The sequence below is a fragment of the Bidens hawaiensis genome, unplaced genomic scaffold (genome assembly GCF_021521415.1).
Source record: "Bidens hawaiensis isolate Kalapana, Puna unplaced genomic scaffold, B.hawaiensis_p1.1 tig00008321_1, whole genome shotgun sequence".
In the NCBI taxonomy this organism is placed as follows: domain Eukaryota; kingdom Viridiplantae; phylum Streptophyta; class Magnoliopsida; order Asterales; family Asteraceae; genus Bidens; species Bidens hawaiensis.
This window is the reverse complement of record NW_027491591.1, coordinates 1-22,576: the sequence shown is the minus strand read 5'-3', so window position 1 is coordinate 22,576 and position 22,576 is coordinate 1. Positions and strand designations below refer to the sequence as shown.

At 34.5% G+C, this 22,576-nt stretch overlaps 1 protein-coding gene and 1 pseudogene across 2 annotated transcripts; one reads left to right on the top strand and one right to left on the bottom strand.

Annotated features, from left to right (window-relative positions):
- Positions 1 to 1,993: 1,993 nt before the first annotated feature.
- On the top strand, positions 1,994 to 3,966 carry LOC143637482 (2-methyl-6-phytyl-1,4-hydroquinone methyltransferase, chloroplastic). The gene is made up of 3 exons (XM_077104863.1): positions 1,994 to 2,633; positions 3,399 to 3,705; positions 3,794 to 3,966. Exons 1-3 carry the CDS (start codon positions 2,371 to 2,373, stop codon positions 3,947 to 3,949), a joined length of 726 nt encoding a protein of 241 aa, XP_076960978.1. The 5' UTR covers positions 1,994 to 2,370; the 3' UTR covers positions 3,950 to 3,966.
- Positions 3,967 to 5,603: 1,637 nt separating this feature from the next.
- On the bottom strand, positions 5,604 to 21,627 carry LOC143637481 (cysteine-rich receptor-like protein kinase 10; annotated as a pseudogene). The gene is made up of 8 exons (XR_013154433.1): positions 20,493 to 21,627; positions 13,370 to 13,492; positions 8,990 to 9,114; positions 8,695 to 8,905; positions 8,245 to 8,482; positions 7,981 to 8,131; positions 7,526 to 7,899; positions 5,604 to 7,472 (listed from the first exon to the last, which is right to left on the bottom strand). The product of XR_013154433.1 is annotated as a cysteine-rich receptor-like protein kinase 10 (transcript).
- Between the last annotated feature and the right edge of the window lie 949 nt (positions 21,628 to 22,576).

The window sequence follows — 22,576 nt, the reverse complement described above, 5'->3', positions numbered from 1 at the left end:
TGACTAATGAAGTCTTTTAATGAAAACGTTTTAGACATACGAATGATTCAAACATGATTTCTTAATCGGTAAGACCTTTTATTGATTCAATACAAGATTACCAAATAGCCCCTTAATGTACTCACCATAACTTCTGAAATATGAAATCGCAAAAGCTAGAGAGTAACATATGTGATGGAATAAAAAACGTTCAAATTCAAAATAAAAAGTACTAAAAGATTAATTAGTATAAGTAGAGGCCCATGAGTAAGAGTAACCAGTACGTATATATGTCCCATATACAAAAAGTACGTATAGATGGCCCATATATAAAAAGTTGTATATTGTTCAAAAGGAAAAGCCCATCATATAACTTTAGCATAGACCATCGAGAATGCAAAAAACTAAACAAAACTTAAGCTCGGTGTATGTTTATTATTCGAATCGGACTCGCATAACCAAAACATGTCTCGAACCAATTTCAAAAATAAAAAAAAAAATCAAATTTGAATTTCGAGTTATGCGAGTCAAATCGCGTTTCAATGCGAACTTTTTATCGCAATACAAATTACGCTACTAGCATAATAAAATTACAATAGTTGTAAAACTACAACGTGATTTTATTACGCTAGTTAAATTTTATGCCACATCAATACACTAGTTACTCGCACACTTTGTATGTTAAAATTCTTTAAGATTTTGTATAATCTTAAGTCTTAAAAAGAACAATATAAAATTATCTAGCTTATCAAAATAATCGTCCCCTTCTTTTCAATTTTATATCAACCCCATTCTATCACATATGATTTAAATAATCGGTTAAATTTGTAAACTACTAGTCAAGATATGTACACAAATTATCTCACGGACTATATTCACCCTATATGAAGAATGGTTGGACCGTTCGGTACCACACTCCTAATGCAACACTCCTAATGCATATGGTTGTTGTGAAAGGCCAACTCTTTTGTAGTACAAATTTACCAATCTAGCATAATCAAATTATTAAATAAAATCATATGTAAATACTAACTATAATAAGTACAATATTTTTATAGGAAGTATAATATTATAATAAGTATTTATATGACCATCTCGAACAGAAACACCAGCGAACGTTCTTGAACTGACGTGGAAGAAAGAGACACATCGGCAAAGAGGACGTGTTGAGGAGAGCTGCTGTAACATCCGTCTTTACAAACGTAAAACTAGCTACCCGCAAAGCTTCTGGCTTCGGTCTAGCGTGCCGAAGAGACGGTAGCGCGTGTGCAACTCACGTGCTCATATTTGAATATTTTAATGCTCAATAAACTTTTCTTCGATTGTAACGAAACCCATCCCACATGTTCAATAGTTTATCAATTGTTATTGATGTGTATTGTACACCTACACTTCTGTCCCGTAGTAGTATTATTATCCCCACCAAAATCAACTCAAATTAGTATCTACTCTTATTTCCTTAACAAATTATAACATATCATAAAATTAATAAAATTTAAAATCGGTGGACGATGCTGCAAATGAGTAATTGAATGTTTTCTTAGTCCACTTTTACAATTTATTTTTTAAACACGTTAGCTTGAAATTAGGCAATAGGCTTAGTTTCGTCATCGTTACGAATTCTAAAACATAGCAACAGAATTCGCGTCGATCCGTCACTGCAACATCAGGGATTTACCAAACAAAATGATGCTATTTTCAATATATTTTTTATTATAAGTTATACGGGTGCCACTATCATTCTGGACTTAACTAATATATTTTTTTTGGCTTAGTGTCGGTATCAACGAATCTAACCGATACTGATTGAACTTGTGTTGCTTTGATCCTAAGTTGTACATGCGCCTATACTATTTTGGCCTTGGCCGTTCACAAATCCGCTTTTTTTTTTCTTTTATAAAAATTTAGCGTCGGTTCCATAACAAACTTAACATAACCGATTAAATTCGCGTCACTCCCTCGCCACACCGGTTTTATAAAGTAATATTTTTCCCAACTAATTCCTTAATTTATGACTTCCACTTTAACAGGTAAGTCACTGTACTATCATCCTTCACCTAAAACCAAACCAGAGTCTTCACTTCACTCAATTCAAATTAGGGTTTTTATCAATTCCAAATTCATGGCTTCTTCGATGCTATCCGGAGCTAATCATCTCTCATTCGCCTCAAACGGGTACGATTCAACAAATCCAGTTCGCAAAGAACCAATTTCACTTTACCCAATTCCAATTTCCGATCCAAAACCCTAATTTCACCCAAATGCAGTGTGTCCGTACGACCAGCATCACAGCCCAGATTCATCCAGCACAAGAAAGAGGCGTTTTGGTTCTATAGGTTTCTATCAATTGTGTATGATCATGTCATAAACCCGGGGCATTGGACCGAGGATATGCGAGACGATGCGCTTGAGCCGGCGGAGCATAATGATAGGAATTTGGTGGTGGTGGATGTTGGTGGGGGTACAGGGTTTACTACTTTGGGGATTGTGGAACGCGTTGATGCGAAAAATGTCACGATTCTGGACCAGTCGCCGCATCAGCTTGCGAAAGCGAAAGAGAAGGAGGCGTTGAAGGAGTGCATGATTGTTGAGGGGGATGCGGAGGATCTCCCGTTTGAAACGGATTATGCCGATCGATATGTGTCGGCTGGAAGGTATTGGTTCTTGATTCTATATAGTTATTGTTGCCGTTTGAATTGTTTGAATTAGAATCAGATGTTATGTGATTAGTTTGTTAATACGGTCCGTGTTTTGATGTTAGTTGAATTTGAAATTATAATCTTTATGTGTACCGTGTTTAGTTTCTAAGCGTATATGTACTTTGTGTACGTGTATGTATAATGTATTGTATGCCCCGAGAGGTGGAATGGTAGATTGTGTATAGGTTTTGACACGGGTTTTGAAAGAGTTTGTTACTTGCTTTGAGTAGACTATGAGATGCCACATAAATAAGTTCACGGTAATATGTAAGCTAGTGCGCAAGCGTTACAACCTCATTACACGTCTATCCAAACTCCCCATATTTAACGTACAAGCGATTTTGTTTTAGATTCTAATGCATTTGGAAATAAAGAGCAAATTAAACTAGAGGTGGCATATGTAGCTTAAATGGAAATCAAGCTGGGTAAACGAATCAAGCGAAAACGAATGGAGCATGTTTGTGTTCATTCGATTAATTTTAACTGAGCAAACTGTCGGCCATTTAAATGGACATGGTTTTCGTCTTCGTGTTCGTGTTCGTTCGTTAAGAAAATGAATGTGATCGTGTTCGTTCATTTACAGTATAAACAAATGGTTCACGAACCCTGCCTCACCAATACAAGATGATCCGTTTTACCTAAATTTGTGTTTGGAATTAATTTATAATCAAAACAGTATAAGCTATGTTATAATGTTTGGCACATTAACTTTTGTTGCAGCATTGAGTACTGGCCCGATCCGCAACGAGGCATCAAAGAAGCATACCGGGTCATAAAAAAAGGCGGGAAGGCTTGTTTAATCGGTCCCGTTTATCCAACATTTTGGTTGTCTCGTTTCTTTGCAGACATGTGGATGTTGTTTCCAAAGGAAGAAGAATATATTGAGTGGTTTGAAAAGGCGGGATTTAAAGACGTGCAGATTAAGAGGATTGGCCCACAATGGTATCGTGGGGTCCGCCGCCACGGTCTCATAATGGGATGCTCAGTTACAGGTGTCAAACCCGCATCTGGTGACTCCCCATTGCAAGTAATATTTTTATTCTTCTCTCATCAGCAACAATAATGTAGTGGAGTTCATTATTTTTGTATTTATGATATATGTAATTTTGTTGCAGCTTGGTCCTAAAGTTGAGGATGTAGAAAAGCCCGTGAATCCTTTTGTATTTCTTGTGCGGTTCCTTATTGGAGCGTCGGCTGGAGTGTACTATGTGCTGGTTCCGATCTACATGTGGCTCAAGGACCAGGTGGTGCCTAAAGGTCAACCGATCTGAGTGTTTAAGAGACACGTATGGTGTGGTCTCTCTTGAATAATTATGCGCATATCGACTATGAATCTATGTATTTATTTTGTTATGATGTACCGTATAATACACCTTCTCCACCCCTCTCTCTTGGCTAACGGTATATAGGAGTGCTTATATCAATCAATCAAGCCACAGCATAGCACGCTATCGGTAGGGTCAGGGGAGGGTGGGATGTAGGCAAGTCTTTCCTCTATCCGAGAGAATAGAGAGGCTGCTTCCAAAGAGACCCCCGGCTCATAAAGCTACATACAGGTAATCATAGTAAACATACATCTTACAAGCAAAAGACACTTAGCAATACATAGATAACAAACTACCAAAAAAGCAAGGAATCTGTAACCTACTAAGAAAAGGGCATAAGAAACAAAAAGCAGCATCAAAACAAAAAAATATTCATAAACAACAAGGATCAAGACTAGCCAACTAGACCCTAAATAGAAAGCTAAGCTAACTAGGTGCCTTCCCCTAGAAGTCGCTAACCTTAATCCTACGTCTCCATGAATCTCTATCTTGGACCATGTCCTCAGAGAGGTGCAACTCTGTCAAGTCATGTCTAATTCTCTCATCCCAAGTCAATTTAGGTCTGCCTCTACTCCTCTTTCCTTCCACAATGAAGGCTTCCACTACTCTAACTGGCGCTGTTGTCGGTCTCCTCTTCAACAACGCCAGTTAGAGTAGTGGAAGCCTTCATTGTGGAAGGAAAGAGGAGTAGAGGCAGACCTAAATTGTTGTTGCTTCAACTTTATGTTTTTGTTTCTACTTCAGTGTTAACTGGTGTTATTCGTTCGAATAGGAAATCACTTTCTTTAATTGTTTCCGTATACAACTCATAAGCAGTTTTGTTTCGAGATCTTAAATTCGTTACTGCTATCAAGTAATTAGCTCAAGCGTGTTTTCTTCTTTATATCTAACAGGTACGCTTTGTACGTTGAACGTTTTTTTGTACTAATAACTTTACCCATGATAATAATATAACACAAAAAGAAAAACGAACACAGAAAAAACACAAAACTCTTGACTTGATATATAGATCAGGGAGCATGTGGATTAAGATTTAAAATTTAAAATTTAAAACAATTAACGTTTCACAAGTGATAATCGCAAACCCAAACAAGAACACACTCTTAACCAGACTCTTTTTGTTTATAAGCAATTGACTAACAATAAAACAAAAGAAAACATGCATACATATTAACCAAAGTCTACGTGGGTATATATACCCTACCACCAAACTCACATTGTTCCAACTAAACTGCTGCAGGTAATAATTCCATCTGCCGCTGTAAGTACTGTTCGTATGTTTGTTTGAATTAAGATTGGTTTACGCCCGCTAACAACTTAATAAATTGAAATTTTGAATTTTAACGAGATTAAAGCGTTAGTATCGATCAGTTGGAATCTTTATCAATTTGATTTTAACTCGAGGGCCAGTTTTGCAGGCAATAAATACAGCATTTTGTAGTTGGTGAAATTGGAGAGATGGATATGATTTCACAGCTTCCTGAATCTATTGTTCATGAGATACTCGGTTTTATTAGTACCCCTGAAGAGCTTGTTCGAATGAGTGTATTGTCTAAGACCTGGTTTGACGTTACTGCTTCTTACCCCAGAGAAAGTTTTTTTAAGTACATTGAGTATACCACCTCCAGATTTTGCCATCAAAACGTCCCTGCACACACGTTTTTCTTCGAGGCAACAAGTTTCCAGGCGCCTGCAGAAGTAGATATTGTAAACAAATGCCTTGAGTTAGTTCTTAAGAAAGGCGTGAAGACGTTATGTATTTGTGCTATTGACATCTTGCCAGATGTCCCAAAGTACCGTTTGCCTAACACACTCTTAGACGTTTCAATGTTAGAAGAGTTGGCCATAGTTCGCTGTGGTTGCCTTCTTCCTTGACGGCCGATGTTTTCAAGTTTAAGTCTTTGATTGTTTTGGCACTTGTAGACGTCCATATAGATGGTGAAGTTATCAAGTATCTAGCCACTAGTTGCCCTCTTCTAGAAGAACTTTATATAGCACTCTGTCCTAGTGTCAAAAGATTATGTGTTAATGGACATCAAAATCTTAAAAGCGTCATGTTTATCTACGAGTTCCCAGTGGAGACAATAGATATTGAAGCTCCAAATCTAACTGATATTACAATAATAGATGCTAATGGAAGACTAGCACCGCTGATGAACTTGGCTTCATGCAAACAACTAACAACAGTGACTTTCGCCGGGAATCCCTTATCAAACTTGAATGGATTTAACGACTTCTTATCCAACTTCCCCTTTATTGAAAATTTGATATTGTCTATTAATTGTGAATGCAACAACCTCAAGTTTTCAAGTCATTCCTTGAGGACATTTGTGCTAGTTTCAAGCCATTTCGTGGCCGATATTGAGTTTAATATCCCCAACTTGGGTTTATTTATTGATTCTTCTATTGATTGGAATCCCTGGGATGTGATAGAGCATTCACCTAAGTTGCAAGCATGTATGCAATCTTATCGCAGCGGTCATGGAGTTTGGTTTAACAAGTTGGGGCTGTTTATGGACAAAGAAACTGGATTCGAAATTATTAGCATGTATATTTACGCTCAGGTATGTTTATTTTGATCAATTCATATAACAAAAGAAGCACAACACAAAGTACGTTGTATATTCATTTTAAATGTCTTACAGAAATTCACCGAGTTAGAGAAGCTAAAGGTGATCGAGAGGTCACCTAAAAAAGTCAACGATGTCGTGCTAGATTTAGAAATTCATGAAGATCATGCGGCTATTGTGGATGCTCTACTTTGGTGTTGCCGTCCTCGATCTCTAACTTTAAACCCACTCTCTCCTTCCAGTGACTTTGGAGATGTTGCCAAGGTAACTGATAGATGTATTATTCATTTTCCTTAATTGGACTTATTCTAACGAGGATGATCCGTTATTTCACTTCCATTAATGATGTTTTTTCTCCAGTTTACACACGAGAAGCTACTTCAACAAGAAGATCAAGGCCATACGAAAATTCGTATTGTCTTGCCTTCTGGAGCCCGAATACACTTTAGTGACTTGAAGTCATCGCTAGAGGCATTACCTCGTGAAGAAAGAGAAGTTTGCTTCATAAAGGAATTAGAAGGTACTTTTTCTTATCAACTCATTTTATAGACACGTACGTTCTAATTTACCTCACTTGTTAATATATATCCAGATTCTCCAGGAAGCAGGAGCAAGCTGTCTAAGGTATGCGGATGCAGAGATTTTCTTATATGGGGAGGAGCTTTTGCTTTATTACTGATTATTATTCGGTTTAAATATCTTGTGCCATAATTTAACGTTTTTTTATCAGTACTAGGATTCTTCACGAGCTGAGACAACACCACTCGATGTAGTAATAATACGAATTGAATTGGCGGCTTATTATCATGAAAAATGTAAAATCACAATAATGCTTCGAATAGGTGTTACGTATTCAAGTTTTTAATGCATAACAATGAATAAGTACATGATGATAATGGCTCGTGAAGAATGAATAAGTACATGATGATAACATTGAATATGTGAGAAGTACATGATGATAACATTGAATATGTGAGAAGATATTTGATTGAAGTTTTATGTCTATCGTGCAACAATATCAGATATTGAGGCATCATTTCCCGAGGAGTGAGAAGATATTTGATTGTAGTTTTCTAAGCCACTTGTTGGTACCGCTATAGTATTACGCATGAGAAAAGCTGGTTCAGATGGCATTTGGAGAGTAAGAGACGAGCTATTAAGCATAAGAACAACTGAAGCCATTGTTGGCCTCTCAACAGCATTACTTTGAACACATAGCAAACCAATGTGGATGGTTCTAATGATTTCTTGTAATGAACTAGTTTCTACCATCAATGCAGGATCTATCATATCCGATGTACTTCCATCACGCCAACTTTTCCATGCCTATTAAATTATTAGTCAAATTAGTAGCACCAAGACACAACTTAGATTTATACCATCAGTTAGTTGGTAATGGGAACTTACATAGCTAAGAAGGAATTCTGATCGATCCTCAATCTTAAAGTACTGGTTTTGTTGACCAGTTATTATTTCAAGCACTAATACCCCAAAGCTGAAAACATCCGACTTCACTGAAAATTGACCATGCATGACATATTCTGGGGGCATATAGCCACTATAGCGTGGCATTAAGAGAAAGAGAATTAGGAAAAAAATGAGTGTTTGAAAAATGGATGTATATACCACAAAGAATTCATGATATTTCATTCAAATGTGGTGTGCACTTACTAAGTCCCAACAATTCGATTTGTTCGCCCATGAGTTTCTTGGAGGTTAAATAATCTTGCCATTCCAAAATCTGCAATTTTTGGGTTCATTTCTTCATCTAACAAAACATTACTAGCTTTTAAATCACGATGGATTATTCTTAAACGTGAGTCTTCATGAAGGTAAAGAAGGCCACGAGCAACCCCTTTTATAATGTTATTACGTTTATTCCAATCAAGCAATGCACACTCAGTTGGATCTGGAACAAACATGACAAAATATTAGTAAGAGAAATTTAATCAGTTAAGTAAAAAATGTTCGTAAACAAGATAATTTTTACACCATGAACATTATTATATATACAAGTATACAACGAGCATAATATATAAGTTTACATAACTTGTGTGGTTGTGTTATATGTTAATTTTGGTGGCGTACAGTTGACAACTTTATATATTGAAAAGACATTACCATATATAAAACGATCAAGGCTAGCGTTTTGCATGAACTCATAGATGAGAAGCCTTTCTGTTCCTTCTAAACAAAAACCAAGGAACTTCACCAAATTACGATGTTGCAACTTTGCAACAAGCATAACCTCGTTCTTGAATTCAGTTTCACCTTGTCCTGAATCCTTTGACAACCTTTTCACTGCTATAACTTGTCCATTTTGAAAATTACCCTTGCATTCCAAATTTCATGTAAATTAAAGGTTCCCATTTCACAAATGAAAATAATTTAAAAAGAGATGTATTTTATATATTACCTTGTACACTGACCCAAATCCACCTTCACCAAGTTTATTGCTTTCTGAGAAGTCATTGGTAGCTTCTTTTACCATTCCGTAGTTGTATTGAAGTGATTCAATGGTGCTAATATCCATAGTATTATCTAGGCACAAAAGAAAAGTAATGAACAGTTAGACGAAGTTACAAAGATATATCCATGTTTTTCCATGTCCAATTTGTGATGGCCCCTTTCTTGATAGGATTGATTATTAAACGAATTGAAATCAAACAATACAAAAACAACAATTGAACAAAATGAATTTGCATTATACTTACTAATTACAACAATAACCCAAACTTTTAACTAATTACATTTTCCACCCTAGCTTTGTTAGCTGAACTTTCTAAAAAAGGTTTAACGTTTCTTTAATAAACTAATGAGATTGGAATTATTTCCAACAATTTGAAGATTCATAAATCGGTATATACACTAAAGAATATAATTTAACCAACTTGTTGTCAACATCATAAATTAGTGGATTTAAGATTTATCCAAGAAGAACAAAAATTGTAAAAGAATATAGTTCATGAGCGAGCATCCCATGGGCAACAAAGTATGAGTCCGCTAGTTTGTGGATCGACTCCTTATCACCCCTTCGCTTACGAATTAAGAATTCAACTCTGAGTTCTAAGGATCGATAGACGGTAGTTTCTTATGGTCCACACTACCAATCATCTGAAAACGAATTGAAGATTTACAAGAGAAATTGAAAAAAAATTACAAATGAATTTATCGACTGAAATCATAAAGCTCTAGCCTTAATTCTAACGACTATTTATACCCCAAAATGTGTTAATGAACTGTTTTTAAAATACAGTGCCAATTTTGTGCCAAGTTGCACAACCAGTCCTCAAAACTAAAGTAACTTTCCGCTTGAGAGTCGTCTTAGTATTTTTGGTGTTTGAACCAGGTGACATGTGTCGTCACCAGGTGAGTGTGTGGTGCATGTGTGACATCTCAGTGACATGTGTCACGTATGTGTGTCTTGTGTTGACATGTGTCATGGTGACTCATCACCAAAACCACTATACATAGAAGGCGGGTGAGCAGTTTTGATACACCAACAAACCGACAAACTAGATCAATCACGACCCAAATGCACACACATCCTAACCAGCTCGTTACCATGCACACGAAACTAAAACGGCTCCCTGCCGATGATACGTGTTCTCAATTCCAACTCTCTCTCGATCTCGATCCCGATCTCTCGTTACAAATACATTTCGGGTGCTAGGGTAATCCCGGCAGCACATACTGCTTTTGCTGTTGTACCTTGGGAAACAGACAGGCTCGCGGAGGTAGCTCGAAATTTGTTTTAAGGGACCTCTGTTCAACAGAAATCCTCAGCCACAACCGGGAACCATAGTTTGTTCAATCTTGTAGCTCGGAAGATACGGATGGCTTCTGGTGATCAAGACAGGTTCACCAAAAGAATTGACGACATAAGAAGACACGACTAGGAGGTGATGCTCATGTTTCGGTAGGTGTTGGTCAACGCGGTTCCGATGCGGTTTCAACACAATGATTAACTCGACTCGGCCCGATTTCAAGTATTAGCTTTTGGAGCACAAGTCAAAGTTTTCGGTATGAATCAAGACATGTATATATGTTATATTTGTTGTTATTTACGTTCAGATATGTATACGGTATATGTACTACAATTTCCAAGATTATATAAAAATATTATTTATTTGTTTCATTAATATTGTTTATATAATCGTGACCCATGTCCTACAAATTTATCAACTAACTATGATATCTGATTTTCCAAATAAGTTGTTGTAGTAACTATTTTCCATACATTTGACCCCCTCTAAAAGTTTTCTACTCATTCTATCGGCCAAACCTTTTTGTTGAGGAGTACATCACACTGTTATGTACCAACCATTCCATACTATACAAAATTGATTAAATTTTCGATTACATAATTCAAGTCCGTTAACTATTTAAAGATGACGGAAAAAATGAAGCGAGACACGTTAGAGAGTTTTTTCACTGGTACTATTTAATTTGATTTAAATTAATTGTTTTTTAACTTACTTGTTATAATTAAGTATTTAAAAATAATAATTTATAACCTACTTGTTTTTAATTTAAATTGTTTTAATTATTTGTTTATAGGAATAATACAATTCTACGGTCTTCGTTATCTGAGTATTCCAATTTCAAACGACCTTAGTCGCATACACAATGTACACGAAAGCAAACACACTTTTCTCAGCACGATCAGGAGTTTAGATTGCATGCATTGGGAGTGGGACAATTGTTCAACCGCATGGCGATGTCTACACTCGTGGTAACCATGGAGTACCAACGGTTAGTCTTCAAGCCATTTGTTCACACAGCCTTGAGTTTGGTCAGCCTACTTTGGCTTTGTCGGGTTCAACAACGACATAAACGTTCTCAACTCGTCGTCCGTGTGGTATTACATTAGCTGTTTTATGCCAATGATACCTACTACCATCACGGATACTATCTAAGTGATGAGATATAACCGGAGTACTCGATCATCGTGAAAATGTTTCAAGACCCGATCGAAGAAAAAAGAGAATATTTTAAGAATAAGCAAGAGTCTGCGCGAAAGGATATGAAGAGGTGTTTCGAGGTTCTAAAAAGCGTTGGCATTATGCGAAAAACCTATATCGTGTATGGCCGATGGCAAAAATGAGCGATGTCATGTATGCATGTATCATATTGCATAATATAATATTAAAAGACAAGGGCAAAGCAATATGCCAACACTAAATACCATGAAACGTTCCAGAACAATTTCCTGAACCAACCGAAAACCAATGAACACGAAACAATCACGAGCTCACATCAAGTGAGATACGTAACCAACTTAAGGCGAATTTGGTTCAACACGTTGGAGATAATCGTCCCGTTGAAAACGAAGACGAAGATGATCAACAATACGAAGAAAGCGAAGACGAGTCTTAAATTAGTATATTTATATGTATTTTTGTTATTTTTTGGTGTATTTTTTTTATTTTAATGTATTTTATTTATATATTTAATTTAATGAATTTTAATTTAGAGTAACCTGCGGTTTTCGTCCATTTGGTTTGTCCAAATCTGCAGTTTTCGTCCAATAGTTTCAAATTTGTGATTTTCATCCATGTGAGTTTCATTTCACTTGCAATTAAACTTGAATTAATTAACTCCGTTAAGTCTAGTCGTTAAACACATCAACTTGCCCCTCAGTGTTATTTTTCTCCCCAAATAAACCCAATCTTAATTCGCCAGCCACCTCACGTGAGAGGCTGGGGTGTATTTGTGGAAAAAAAGAAAGGACAAAATTGTCCCTCATGTGAAGTGTACGCTGATGGGTTTAACGACTAGACTTAACGAGATTAGTGAATTTGGGTTTAATTGCAAGTGAAATGAAACCATAATGATGAAAATCGCAAATTTAAAACTATTGGACTAAAATCGCAGATAATTGAAACTTAATTATAAAAGAATAACAAAAAAGATGACGTGGCGATGTGATTGGACTACAACTTCACTACACCTTAAAATGAAAATCGCTCCTATGCTGACATAACGCACGGGTTAAAAATCCCCCCGTGTTATAACTCTCCACTACGCATAACACTTAGCCTAATAGAATGTGACTTTAAACTCCAACACCCAATCCACGCGAAGGGAATGATGACCCTAGTTTTCAGTATAAAGTCGATAGGACCCTAACTGATCACACCCAGGCCCACATGTATTTATTGATTAACTGGATGGATGGAATAATTCCGACTCGAGCCAGGGTGGAGCCCGAGTCGAGTCAGGGTGGTTTCGAGCTCGGGCTCGAAATTAAACGAGACAACTTAGCTACGCTCTAGCTTGATTTTGAAGTTAAACGAGTTTAAGATCGAGCCAACGAGCCGAGCCACGACTCAATCCACCCCTTGGTCGATTTTGGCTCAATCGGTTACAAAAATGAGCCAACTCAGCTCATGATGTTTCAAATCATATTTTTTTAGCTAGTTTTATTCGAGCTTTTATCGAGTGAGCTAAAAGCCCGAACTTCGAGCCTCGAACTTTTTGAACAGTCCTAGGATGGATCAAGCCTTGACCCGTATAAGCTTTCTTATCTCATGTGTAGTACTTATGGTGACCCAATCTTGGAACGGCTTTATATGTCCATGGACATATATATCCATTAATTTTCATGAATGGCCATTAATTTTTATGAAACTGAAATAGATGACAAAAACTAACAAAGGGATTTGATAACTTAGCAGTTAGCACAACAAACATGATCAAATATTTTGATGCCTGGTTGAGACAGAGAAGCAAATTGTAGCCCAAAAAAGCATATAAAAGTAAAGTCATTTTCCTACATAAAACTTAATCTCACCTTTTATGACAAGATTTATCCTCTTCATCAGTACCAAGAAAATGCATATGGAAGCAATGACTGTTGCACTAACTGTCAGAATAATGACAATGATTATAGTCCGACTTGGGCTAGTTTTTTTGCCTGTAAAATTGCCATGAAAGAGTAAGGATTTGTATTTGAGAAAATAAAATAAAGTGAAAATTTAAGAAATCTCATACAACATTGTAATACAAATAAGGGTAAGTTAAAATATAAAGAGAGAAAAAAAATGAAAAATGTGAAAAGGATTTGTGGCCACACAAAAACCCTTTAATAGAAAATTCAAAAAAAAAAATTATAACTCAAAATATAAAAAAAATAAAAACTAAAATGTTCCCCCGTCATTCCCGTTCCAAAAGAAAAACCGACGAAAATATACAATGTCGATATAATAGACACAATGCCGAAAATTAACAAACAACACAATGATAAATAAAAAAAAGACACAATATATCGTAAAATTTAACACAATATCAAACAAAAAATAACGCAATATTGAGTAATACAAAACAATATAATAAAAAGATACAACGTCAAAGAAAAAAGACACAATCTATAACGAAAATAAACACAAAACACAACGGTAAATAAAAAGACACAAGGATGTTTATCCTCAACATTGTGTTTTTTCCGAGTTTTTTTAGAACGTGGAAGACGGTGGAAACATTTTTACGTTTTTACATTTTTCATTTTTTATTAAATTTTGTGTTGTGATTTTTTAATTAATTTTTCATTATTTTTTTTTGAGTTTTTTTTAAATCTTTCTCATTTTTGTCTCCCTAACTTGACATTCTTTGGCATTCTTTGTGCATTTTGAACAATAGTGAATCTTATGGCATTCTTTGTGCATTTTGAACAAGCAATTACAAACATTGGCGAAGTATAGTTGGGGCCCGGTGTGGCCCCGACTTCCCCTGTTTTTTTGTGCATTAGTGTAAATTTACCGGTTTTCGGTCGAAATTTTTTATATGTGGTGTAAGTTTAAGCCTTTTTTGGCCGAAAATTTGAGCCCGGCACCCCTCGTTTATGAAAATTTGTATTTGTATACATTTGGAGCTCAGCCCCCCCCCCCGGGTCTCAGTCTAATCTTCGCCACTAATTACAAATCTGACATAGCTAGTAGGGATCTAATAATTCATAAGCTCTAATGTAAATACACCAACACACGTGTGTTCACACGCATATTTTTGGGTAAAATTTATTTATAGATTTGATAATAAAATTTATATAATTATATTAAAAAATATTTAAATTAATATAATAACAATATATTACAAAGATTTAGGTAAACCACACTAGCTATAAGATCAACAATAAAATTCTCAAGTATCTAAGCGTTTGTCACAATCATTCATGGGTATAAACATTTTATGTTTATCACACTAACCTTTTAGTGAGTTTAATGTAATGACGTCTAAAAAAGTGCGGTTAGTGTGATCATGTTTTGTTTTTGTTGTATTTGGATTTAATTTATATACACATACGTGTGTGTATATGAGAAATGTGTTGTTTGTTTTTCAGAGGTAAAATGTCAGAAGTCTGCGAAAACACATCTGCCAACATCTATAGCAGAAGAGATGGACCAAAACTCTGCAATCTGCAAAAAGAAGACTGTTTGTTTTTTTAATATCTGCTGCAGCAGACTACCAAAACTTATAATTATTCTAATCTAATCTCACAAGACATATACAACTTTTCATCATCATCATCTTCTTCTTCTTCACTTTTCTTCTTCCTCTCCTCTGTTCTTCTTCTCTCCGACGACCCACCGCCGTAATCCAACACCACCACCACCATTGTGGCTCTGCCACCAAACAGCCCTCACCACAATCCGTCACTACCACCGTCACTCCGCCACAACACCACCACCGTCATTATCCACCACCGCCATAACCATCTCCACTGCCATCCACCTAACCACCACCGACCCTAATTGATACCCCATTCCACAGCCACCACCGTACACCATCGTAACCCCCGCCATTGAACCCTCCACATACCACTACCGTCACCGACGTCCGGTCACCACCGCAGCAACGGCGGTGGATGGGTTGGAGCGGCGACGGGAAAACAAAGGAGAAGAGGTCTGGAAGAGGCGAGAAGTAGCATTCACAACACTTCTAGGAGAAAAGGTCTGGAAGAAGTTTTTTTAGTGAAATGGCTTCGGGAAAACAAACACACTGCATACCACAACCTCTGCGAGTGTTCTGCGCGGCGAAGCGAAAAGTGGTCTGGAAGAGGTTTTGTCCAAAAACAAACAGCCCATTAATGTATATATTAAATTAATGTGTTAATTATGAGAATCAAGTAAAGTATATATATATAGGGTTGAGTTATAATAAGAAGATTAGTTTTCCTAAGAAGGATAAGAAATAATCTAGTCCATTCATTTTAAAATTGAATGGTTGAGATTAGATTAGAGAGATCATAAAGTAAAAAATAAGGGTAAGGACATAATAGGGATAACACATTTGTTGACTTTTCTTTCCACATGCAAGGCACATGTCAAATACCTCCATCATTTTAAAACGCCCATAACTTTTTATACGACTTTTTTTTTCAAAACAATTTTACTGTAATAACGAGTGTTTTTTTACCTTTTATATGAGTACCATATTGCTACATAAAAATAAAAAAAAATTCGTGGGCTTTTTACAAAGTGTGTTTTACCAAAATTGTGTTATACAAGTGTGTTTTACTTTTTCATAGTGTTTATTGCATTGTGTTTTTTACATTGTGTAATTTAATTGTGTTTTTCATTGTGTTTTTTTTGCATAGTTTTATTTCATTGTGTTTTTTACATTGTGTCTTTTTCATTGTGTTTTTCACAGTGTTTTATTTCCGACGAAATTTTTGAAGACTTTTCTGGCAAGGTGGTGGCGGTGAGTGGCGGTGGGCGGTGGTGGTTGTAGGAGATAAGTGAAAATTTAAGTGGGTTTTAATTAAGTGACTTTTTGAAATTAAATTAAATGGGTTTTTCAATATTAAGGTATTAGACAAAAATACCCTACTTCCTAGTCTTCTTAGAATAATCAAACTTCTTATTTGATCTTTCTGTCTCTCTCTCTCTCTCTCTATATATATATATATAGAAAATAGTTCAAATAAAAAACAATTGTTTTATGAGAAATGTGAGAAGAGCTTTAAAATAAAACAAACCACCTAAATATGACACTATACCATGTAAATAGAAAACAATACAATTATTTAGAAACTACCAATCTTAACCATTAAATCATAGATCCAAGGGCCAAGATATATTATTATTCTTCTCACAAAAATATTGTTTTTTGCTCTACCCTATACACACACACACACACACTAGTTTTTATCTCCGTATTACGGAGGCTGTTTTACATTACTCGTTTTCAATATTTATATACTTTTTTGAGTTTAATTTTACTTATTATAAAGAAATTTATAATATACTTAGAGTTTTATGATAAAAGGGTTTCACAAATAACTAAGATGTTATAACTTGGTTTAAAAGTTATCTGGATTTGGTGAGACCCAAGACCCGCTTATTTTTTTTACTATAAAATTGTTTCTTAATTATAAATAATATCTTTTAAAAAAATCATATAATAATTTTTTGTATAACAGGATTTTCACATCAATAACTTGGTGAGAATAATTTTTAATTTAATGAGATCTTATAACCCGTTTAAGGAATATCTAGGTTTGGTAAGACCCATACCGTGAATTCAGGTAAAATGTATGAGAAGTCTTCATTTAAAAATCAAGCAAATCTAGTGACTCCAAAAAAAAGGGGAAGCAACCAAATCGCGACACGTAAGATTTTTATGTTTTCGTTTATATATATATGAGAATAAAAACATACAAATGAAATTATCGTGCTAATGAAATTACTCTATGATGTAATTACATAATTACTCTATTTGTATATATAATTGCTATACTTGATTCTCATAATTAGCACGTTAATTTCATTTGTATTTGATCCAAACCCTATATATATATATATATATGGTTGATATCATTTCATAATTCAAAAATGTTAAGAACTTTTAAAAACTCATAACAACCAAACATTTTTAATTTTTTATTTTATAAAATACGTTAGTTATTAAGATTTCTTAAAAGTTATTAAATAATTTAAAAGTTCTGTATTTATACTCATATATATATAGAAAATAGTTCAAATAAAAAACAATTTTTTTGTGAGAAGTGTGAGAAGAGCTTTAGATAATACAAACCACCTAAATATGACACTACTTACACACACACATATATATATATATAGGGTTTGAATCAAATACAAACTAAATTAACGTGCTAAACGTGAGAATCAAGTATAATAATTATATATATACAAGTACAGTAATTATGTAATTACATCATAGAGTTTTTACATAATTACACTACTTGTATATATAATTACTCTACTTAATTCTTACGTTTAGCACGTTAATTTAATTTGTATTTGATACAAACCAAATATATATATATTAGTTTTAGAGCCCGTGTAGCACACATGATAATCTATATAATTAAGTTACAAATAAAAAACAATACATAATGTATATAGAAAAATGTATTACATCAATGCTTGTATCATTATATATAAACTGTTTTCTTTATATCACAAAACGATTTTTTCCAAAAAAAAATGAACTTAATAAAAAAAATAATGCACGTGCAAAAACATACCCAAGAACACTCCATCTATTAAAAATTTATTCTCAGTATCATATATGTATAATTGAATGAAAATTGGTTATGAACTAATTTCGTATAATACTTCTTATATAATAATAGTTTTGAGCTACATCAAAAAAAAGATTTTGATAAGTTTGAGGGGCTTCTCGACTTTGCCAATTGACTATAAAAGAATAACATATTAACCCGCTCAATTTTGTGAATGTTTTGCTCCACTTAAGCATAATTTTATACGACATGCTTCACATACAACATTTTGATCATTATTCAAGGAAAAGTCAGTGCTGGCACAAATGCTTCTAATTATTTGATAAAAGTTAGAAGCATTAATATGCCTGGAGGTGACATGTCGGAAATGTTTGTCATTATTTCTTAAATTTTAATAGTAATTGGAAAAGTATTCAATGTGCAAAATCCTGAATCTTTTGATTATTTTAAAAAATGTCCTTAAAAATTAATTCAAAACCAATCACATTTGAAATTCTAACTTTCATTTTTTACATTTTCAAGTCAAAACTTTGATCTCGTAACAAATTTGATGATAAATTTATTTGCATTCACAAATTTTTAAAAATATTCAGATTACCCTTTTTTACCCGTAAAAATTTGAGTCAAATGTAGTTAATTTGTATAAAACAATCTATTATCAACTTTTAACCCGTAACAATCAATTTAAGTTCCACAAAAAACTCGTAGCAATCCCGGATAAAAAAAACTCTATGAAACTAAATATGATAAACTTTATTATATTTGAAAGTGATAGGTATATACTATCCTTACAATTTAACACATATATGAATAGTTTACTTAATTAACAGAAAACATATAAATAGATAGATTTGTTTCATATATTTATAATTTGTAAATTTATATGACAATGCCCAAAAAAAACCAATAGATAAATGGATTTATTTTTAAAAAATGGATCAACTTTTAAACATATATTTATATTTTAATGATTAAAAAAATTACTACGTAAATTGAAAGCATATTAGAGTTTTTCTTTATTTTTTTTATTTACAATGTTTAACAATATAAATAGTATAATATGTTAATGATAACATTTAAAATTATATTCTTTTCAATATTTAACAGACATGGTTTGTTATTGATTTTGGATTTCACCAAGTATGTTATGAAATATATTTTAACAATGTATAGCAATAAAATAGGTAAATATTTATTTTATTAAAGTGTATAGGTATAATATAAATATAGTTTAAAGAAAACTGAATAATTTAATCGTGTTATATGAAGTGTAAAAGGAAAGCGAATAATTATTGATTTATGACATATATTAGTTTAAGAGTGAAAAAAAATCATACAGATTAATTACAAACCGACACGTATCTACACTTATTTTACTTTATTATAATAAGTAGATAAGAATCGTAAAATAATAACCTTTATTTCGTTTACCTAATTTATGTACACTAACTCAATATATCTGGCACAATCATTCAACCAATACACATTTAACATTACAATTCTTTTTTTCCTAAAACATGTAAATAGACCTGATAATTAAAAGAGAAAAATCCCAAAAGTAATCCAGTTTTTACCATTTTTTTTTTTCAAAAATAGTCTAGGTTTACAAAAATTCTCTAAAATAGAATATTTTCAACTCTCCTCGATGAAATTTGTGGACCTTTAAAATTGCGCCATGTATCAACTTATTAATGTATTCGACGGAATACGTTAAAGAAACCGATGGATCTGACAGAATTCTTAACTGATCCAACGGAATTCATCATCTTCTACCTCTCAACCCCTAAGCCTCCATAACCAACTTCCATCTCCATCTTTTTTTTTCCACAAAATTAAGCAAATCAATAGTGAAATTTGTTTAGTTTTTTGAGAAAAACACAACCATAGTGTTCAATTTCATTCTAGAACTCAAAATCAAAAAACCACCGAATTGAAAAATCTTGGGTTTGACTGACAAAGTTAACAGTTGGATTCGACGGAAGCATGAACAGAACTATCAGATGCGATTGTTTATTATTACGCCGCCTAGAACACGATATCCGTCGGATAACTTAAAAAAACGTCGGATCCGCCGGAAAAATTTGAATACTTGTCAACATCTTATTGACTATACTGATCCATCGGATCAGTGCTTGTTTCCGTCAGATCCGACAGAAAAAAGGCTGTTTTAAAGATTTTTTTGAAAACTTAGGCTATTTCTGAAAAATGTTAGTCAAAATACGTTATCTTGTGAGTTTTCTCTAATTAAAAATAAAAAATAATAGGTCGGATAGGAGAGTTTGAAGATTCGTAACTTTTGTTTTTATTTATTGTTTAACTTTGTTTTGTTATTATATATTGTTACAATAACGTGTTGTTTTTTTTGTTAGTTATCGTTATTATATATCGTTGATTTATAAAATTTTATATAAGGGCTGGCAACATATATACGTACCCGGTGGTGGTGTAACACGCGAAGATGGCTGTGAACTTGGTGGTGGAAACACGATTAGAAGGTGGCGGGAGAGTTGCTGGGTTGATGGAAAATTCATAAATCTCATACCTGATATTACAACGTGCCATAAGAACAATTGCACCAACTCTACCGTCACAACACGACGACAGTTGAGTAGTTGCATATTTCAAAACACTCGTTACACTTCGCCTCCGTTAAACTTGGAACACACTGCATAAGGCCGTAAAGTGTGCTTGAACCAGGCCCGCTTGTGTCCTCCATAGCAAACTTCAGCAAACGAATTCCCAGCAGCCGCCTCGCCTCTCAATTTGCTCATAAACGGTTGGAGTACCCCATTGAATTGCTTCTTATTAGTGAAGGTGTTAATGTTGTTCAAATAATAAGCATCTCTAGTCATATCATTATTTCCCAGTATAGATGCATTAGAGTACTTCAATAAACAAAATTCATAATATATAACAGCTTCTGTTTGGTTAGGACAAGTATTTCTTAACCGATAAATTGAGTCCCTCAAACAACTTTGACACATGTTCAGTTCCACGTCGCCACGACAAAGGCAGATCGCATTGGCTGCATCAGATCCATTACCAGCTGAAAAGTTAAAATAACCGAAGCCTGAGTTGGTGGCCTGGAGAGAAGATAAAGCAACATCAAGGTTTCGGCTGTACAAACTATTGGGAGTGTAAGTACTATCGTTATGACAGATATAGAAAGGGTATGGAGGTTGGGCTTTGATGAGACAGTTAATCAGGTACACGAAAATAAGACAGAGTAATAATAGTGATTTTCCGGTGAGCCTCATGTTTTTCTCACCCTCTTCTTGTGGGGAGGATAAGATAATAGAAACTTAAAATGTTGGGAGTCTACTTGTGCAAAATTTGTATAAATTGGAGTTAACTAAAGACTGGGGACCGCCCGAACCCAAAGCCTATGATGCGTTGATGAGTGCTTTTTATTGTAAAATTGTTCGAAGTTTGAGAAAGAAGTCTCACCTAGTTCACCAGATAGCGGTGTTAGAATGTTTTCAGGCCCGTCATTCGGGCCTTCAAAAGATTATTTGACCGTCATCCCCATCGAAGGGTTAAGCCAGTACATGTCAGCAGTGGAGTATCAGATCATTATCGTTTAATGATCCACATGTTACCTGCTGATGAGCTCTGCCTGTTTGTCGTAAAGTTTGTTGTTTGGATATATTTGGTGAACATTTGGTTCATTGTAACATGGGTTTACATATAGACATGGTTTGGTTATAGATGTCCTTTGTCCTGTGTTAAAAACGCATTGGGATCTTGGCAAAAAAGAGACTCTTGTGAATTTCCTGTCGGCTCCACTTGAAGGGAAATGCAATCTCTGGCGAGTGGATGGTCTTGTGTTTGGTTGGGTTGGGGGGGGGGGGGGGGAGGGAGGGCGTTTGCGTGGACCTTACAGGAGTGTCTCCTTTTCTGGTTTAATGATAATGGGTTTATTGCTTGATAGACTGTGTTTGCCTATTAATGAACCTTCTCTCCAGGGATTATGAAACTAATAATATTCTTGTTATTGCTTCGACCTCATATTCCCCAAAAAGTGGATCCCGCTCTAATAGCTCCGAATAAATTAAATACGTGCATTAAGATACGAAGGCTTCTTCTTCCACAACAACGAAAGCACTTTTTCACTCTTTCATATACTAGGGGATTTCACTTGGAAAAGAAAATGTTCCATATTAATGGATTCGGGTCCATAACCATGGGTTCCAATGCACGAGATCTTGTAGCACTTACCAGTGAGGCCCTATCGATTAGTATTACACAGAAGAATCAATTATAGATACTAATACAATTAGATCCACTCTTCAGAGACAAATTTGGGATTTGCGATCCCAAGTAAGATCGGTCCAGGATCATGGGATCCTTTTCTATCAGATAGGAAGGGCTGTAGCACAAAATCAAAAAAAGTGACTAAGCTAGAAGCAATGGGCTAGTAGTAGTGGACACTATGCTATGATGTGTGCTAAGATATACATATTTTATATGCATATATATTTTGTAACATTTTGTGCATATTTTTTAATCTTAAAATCC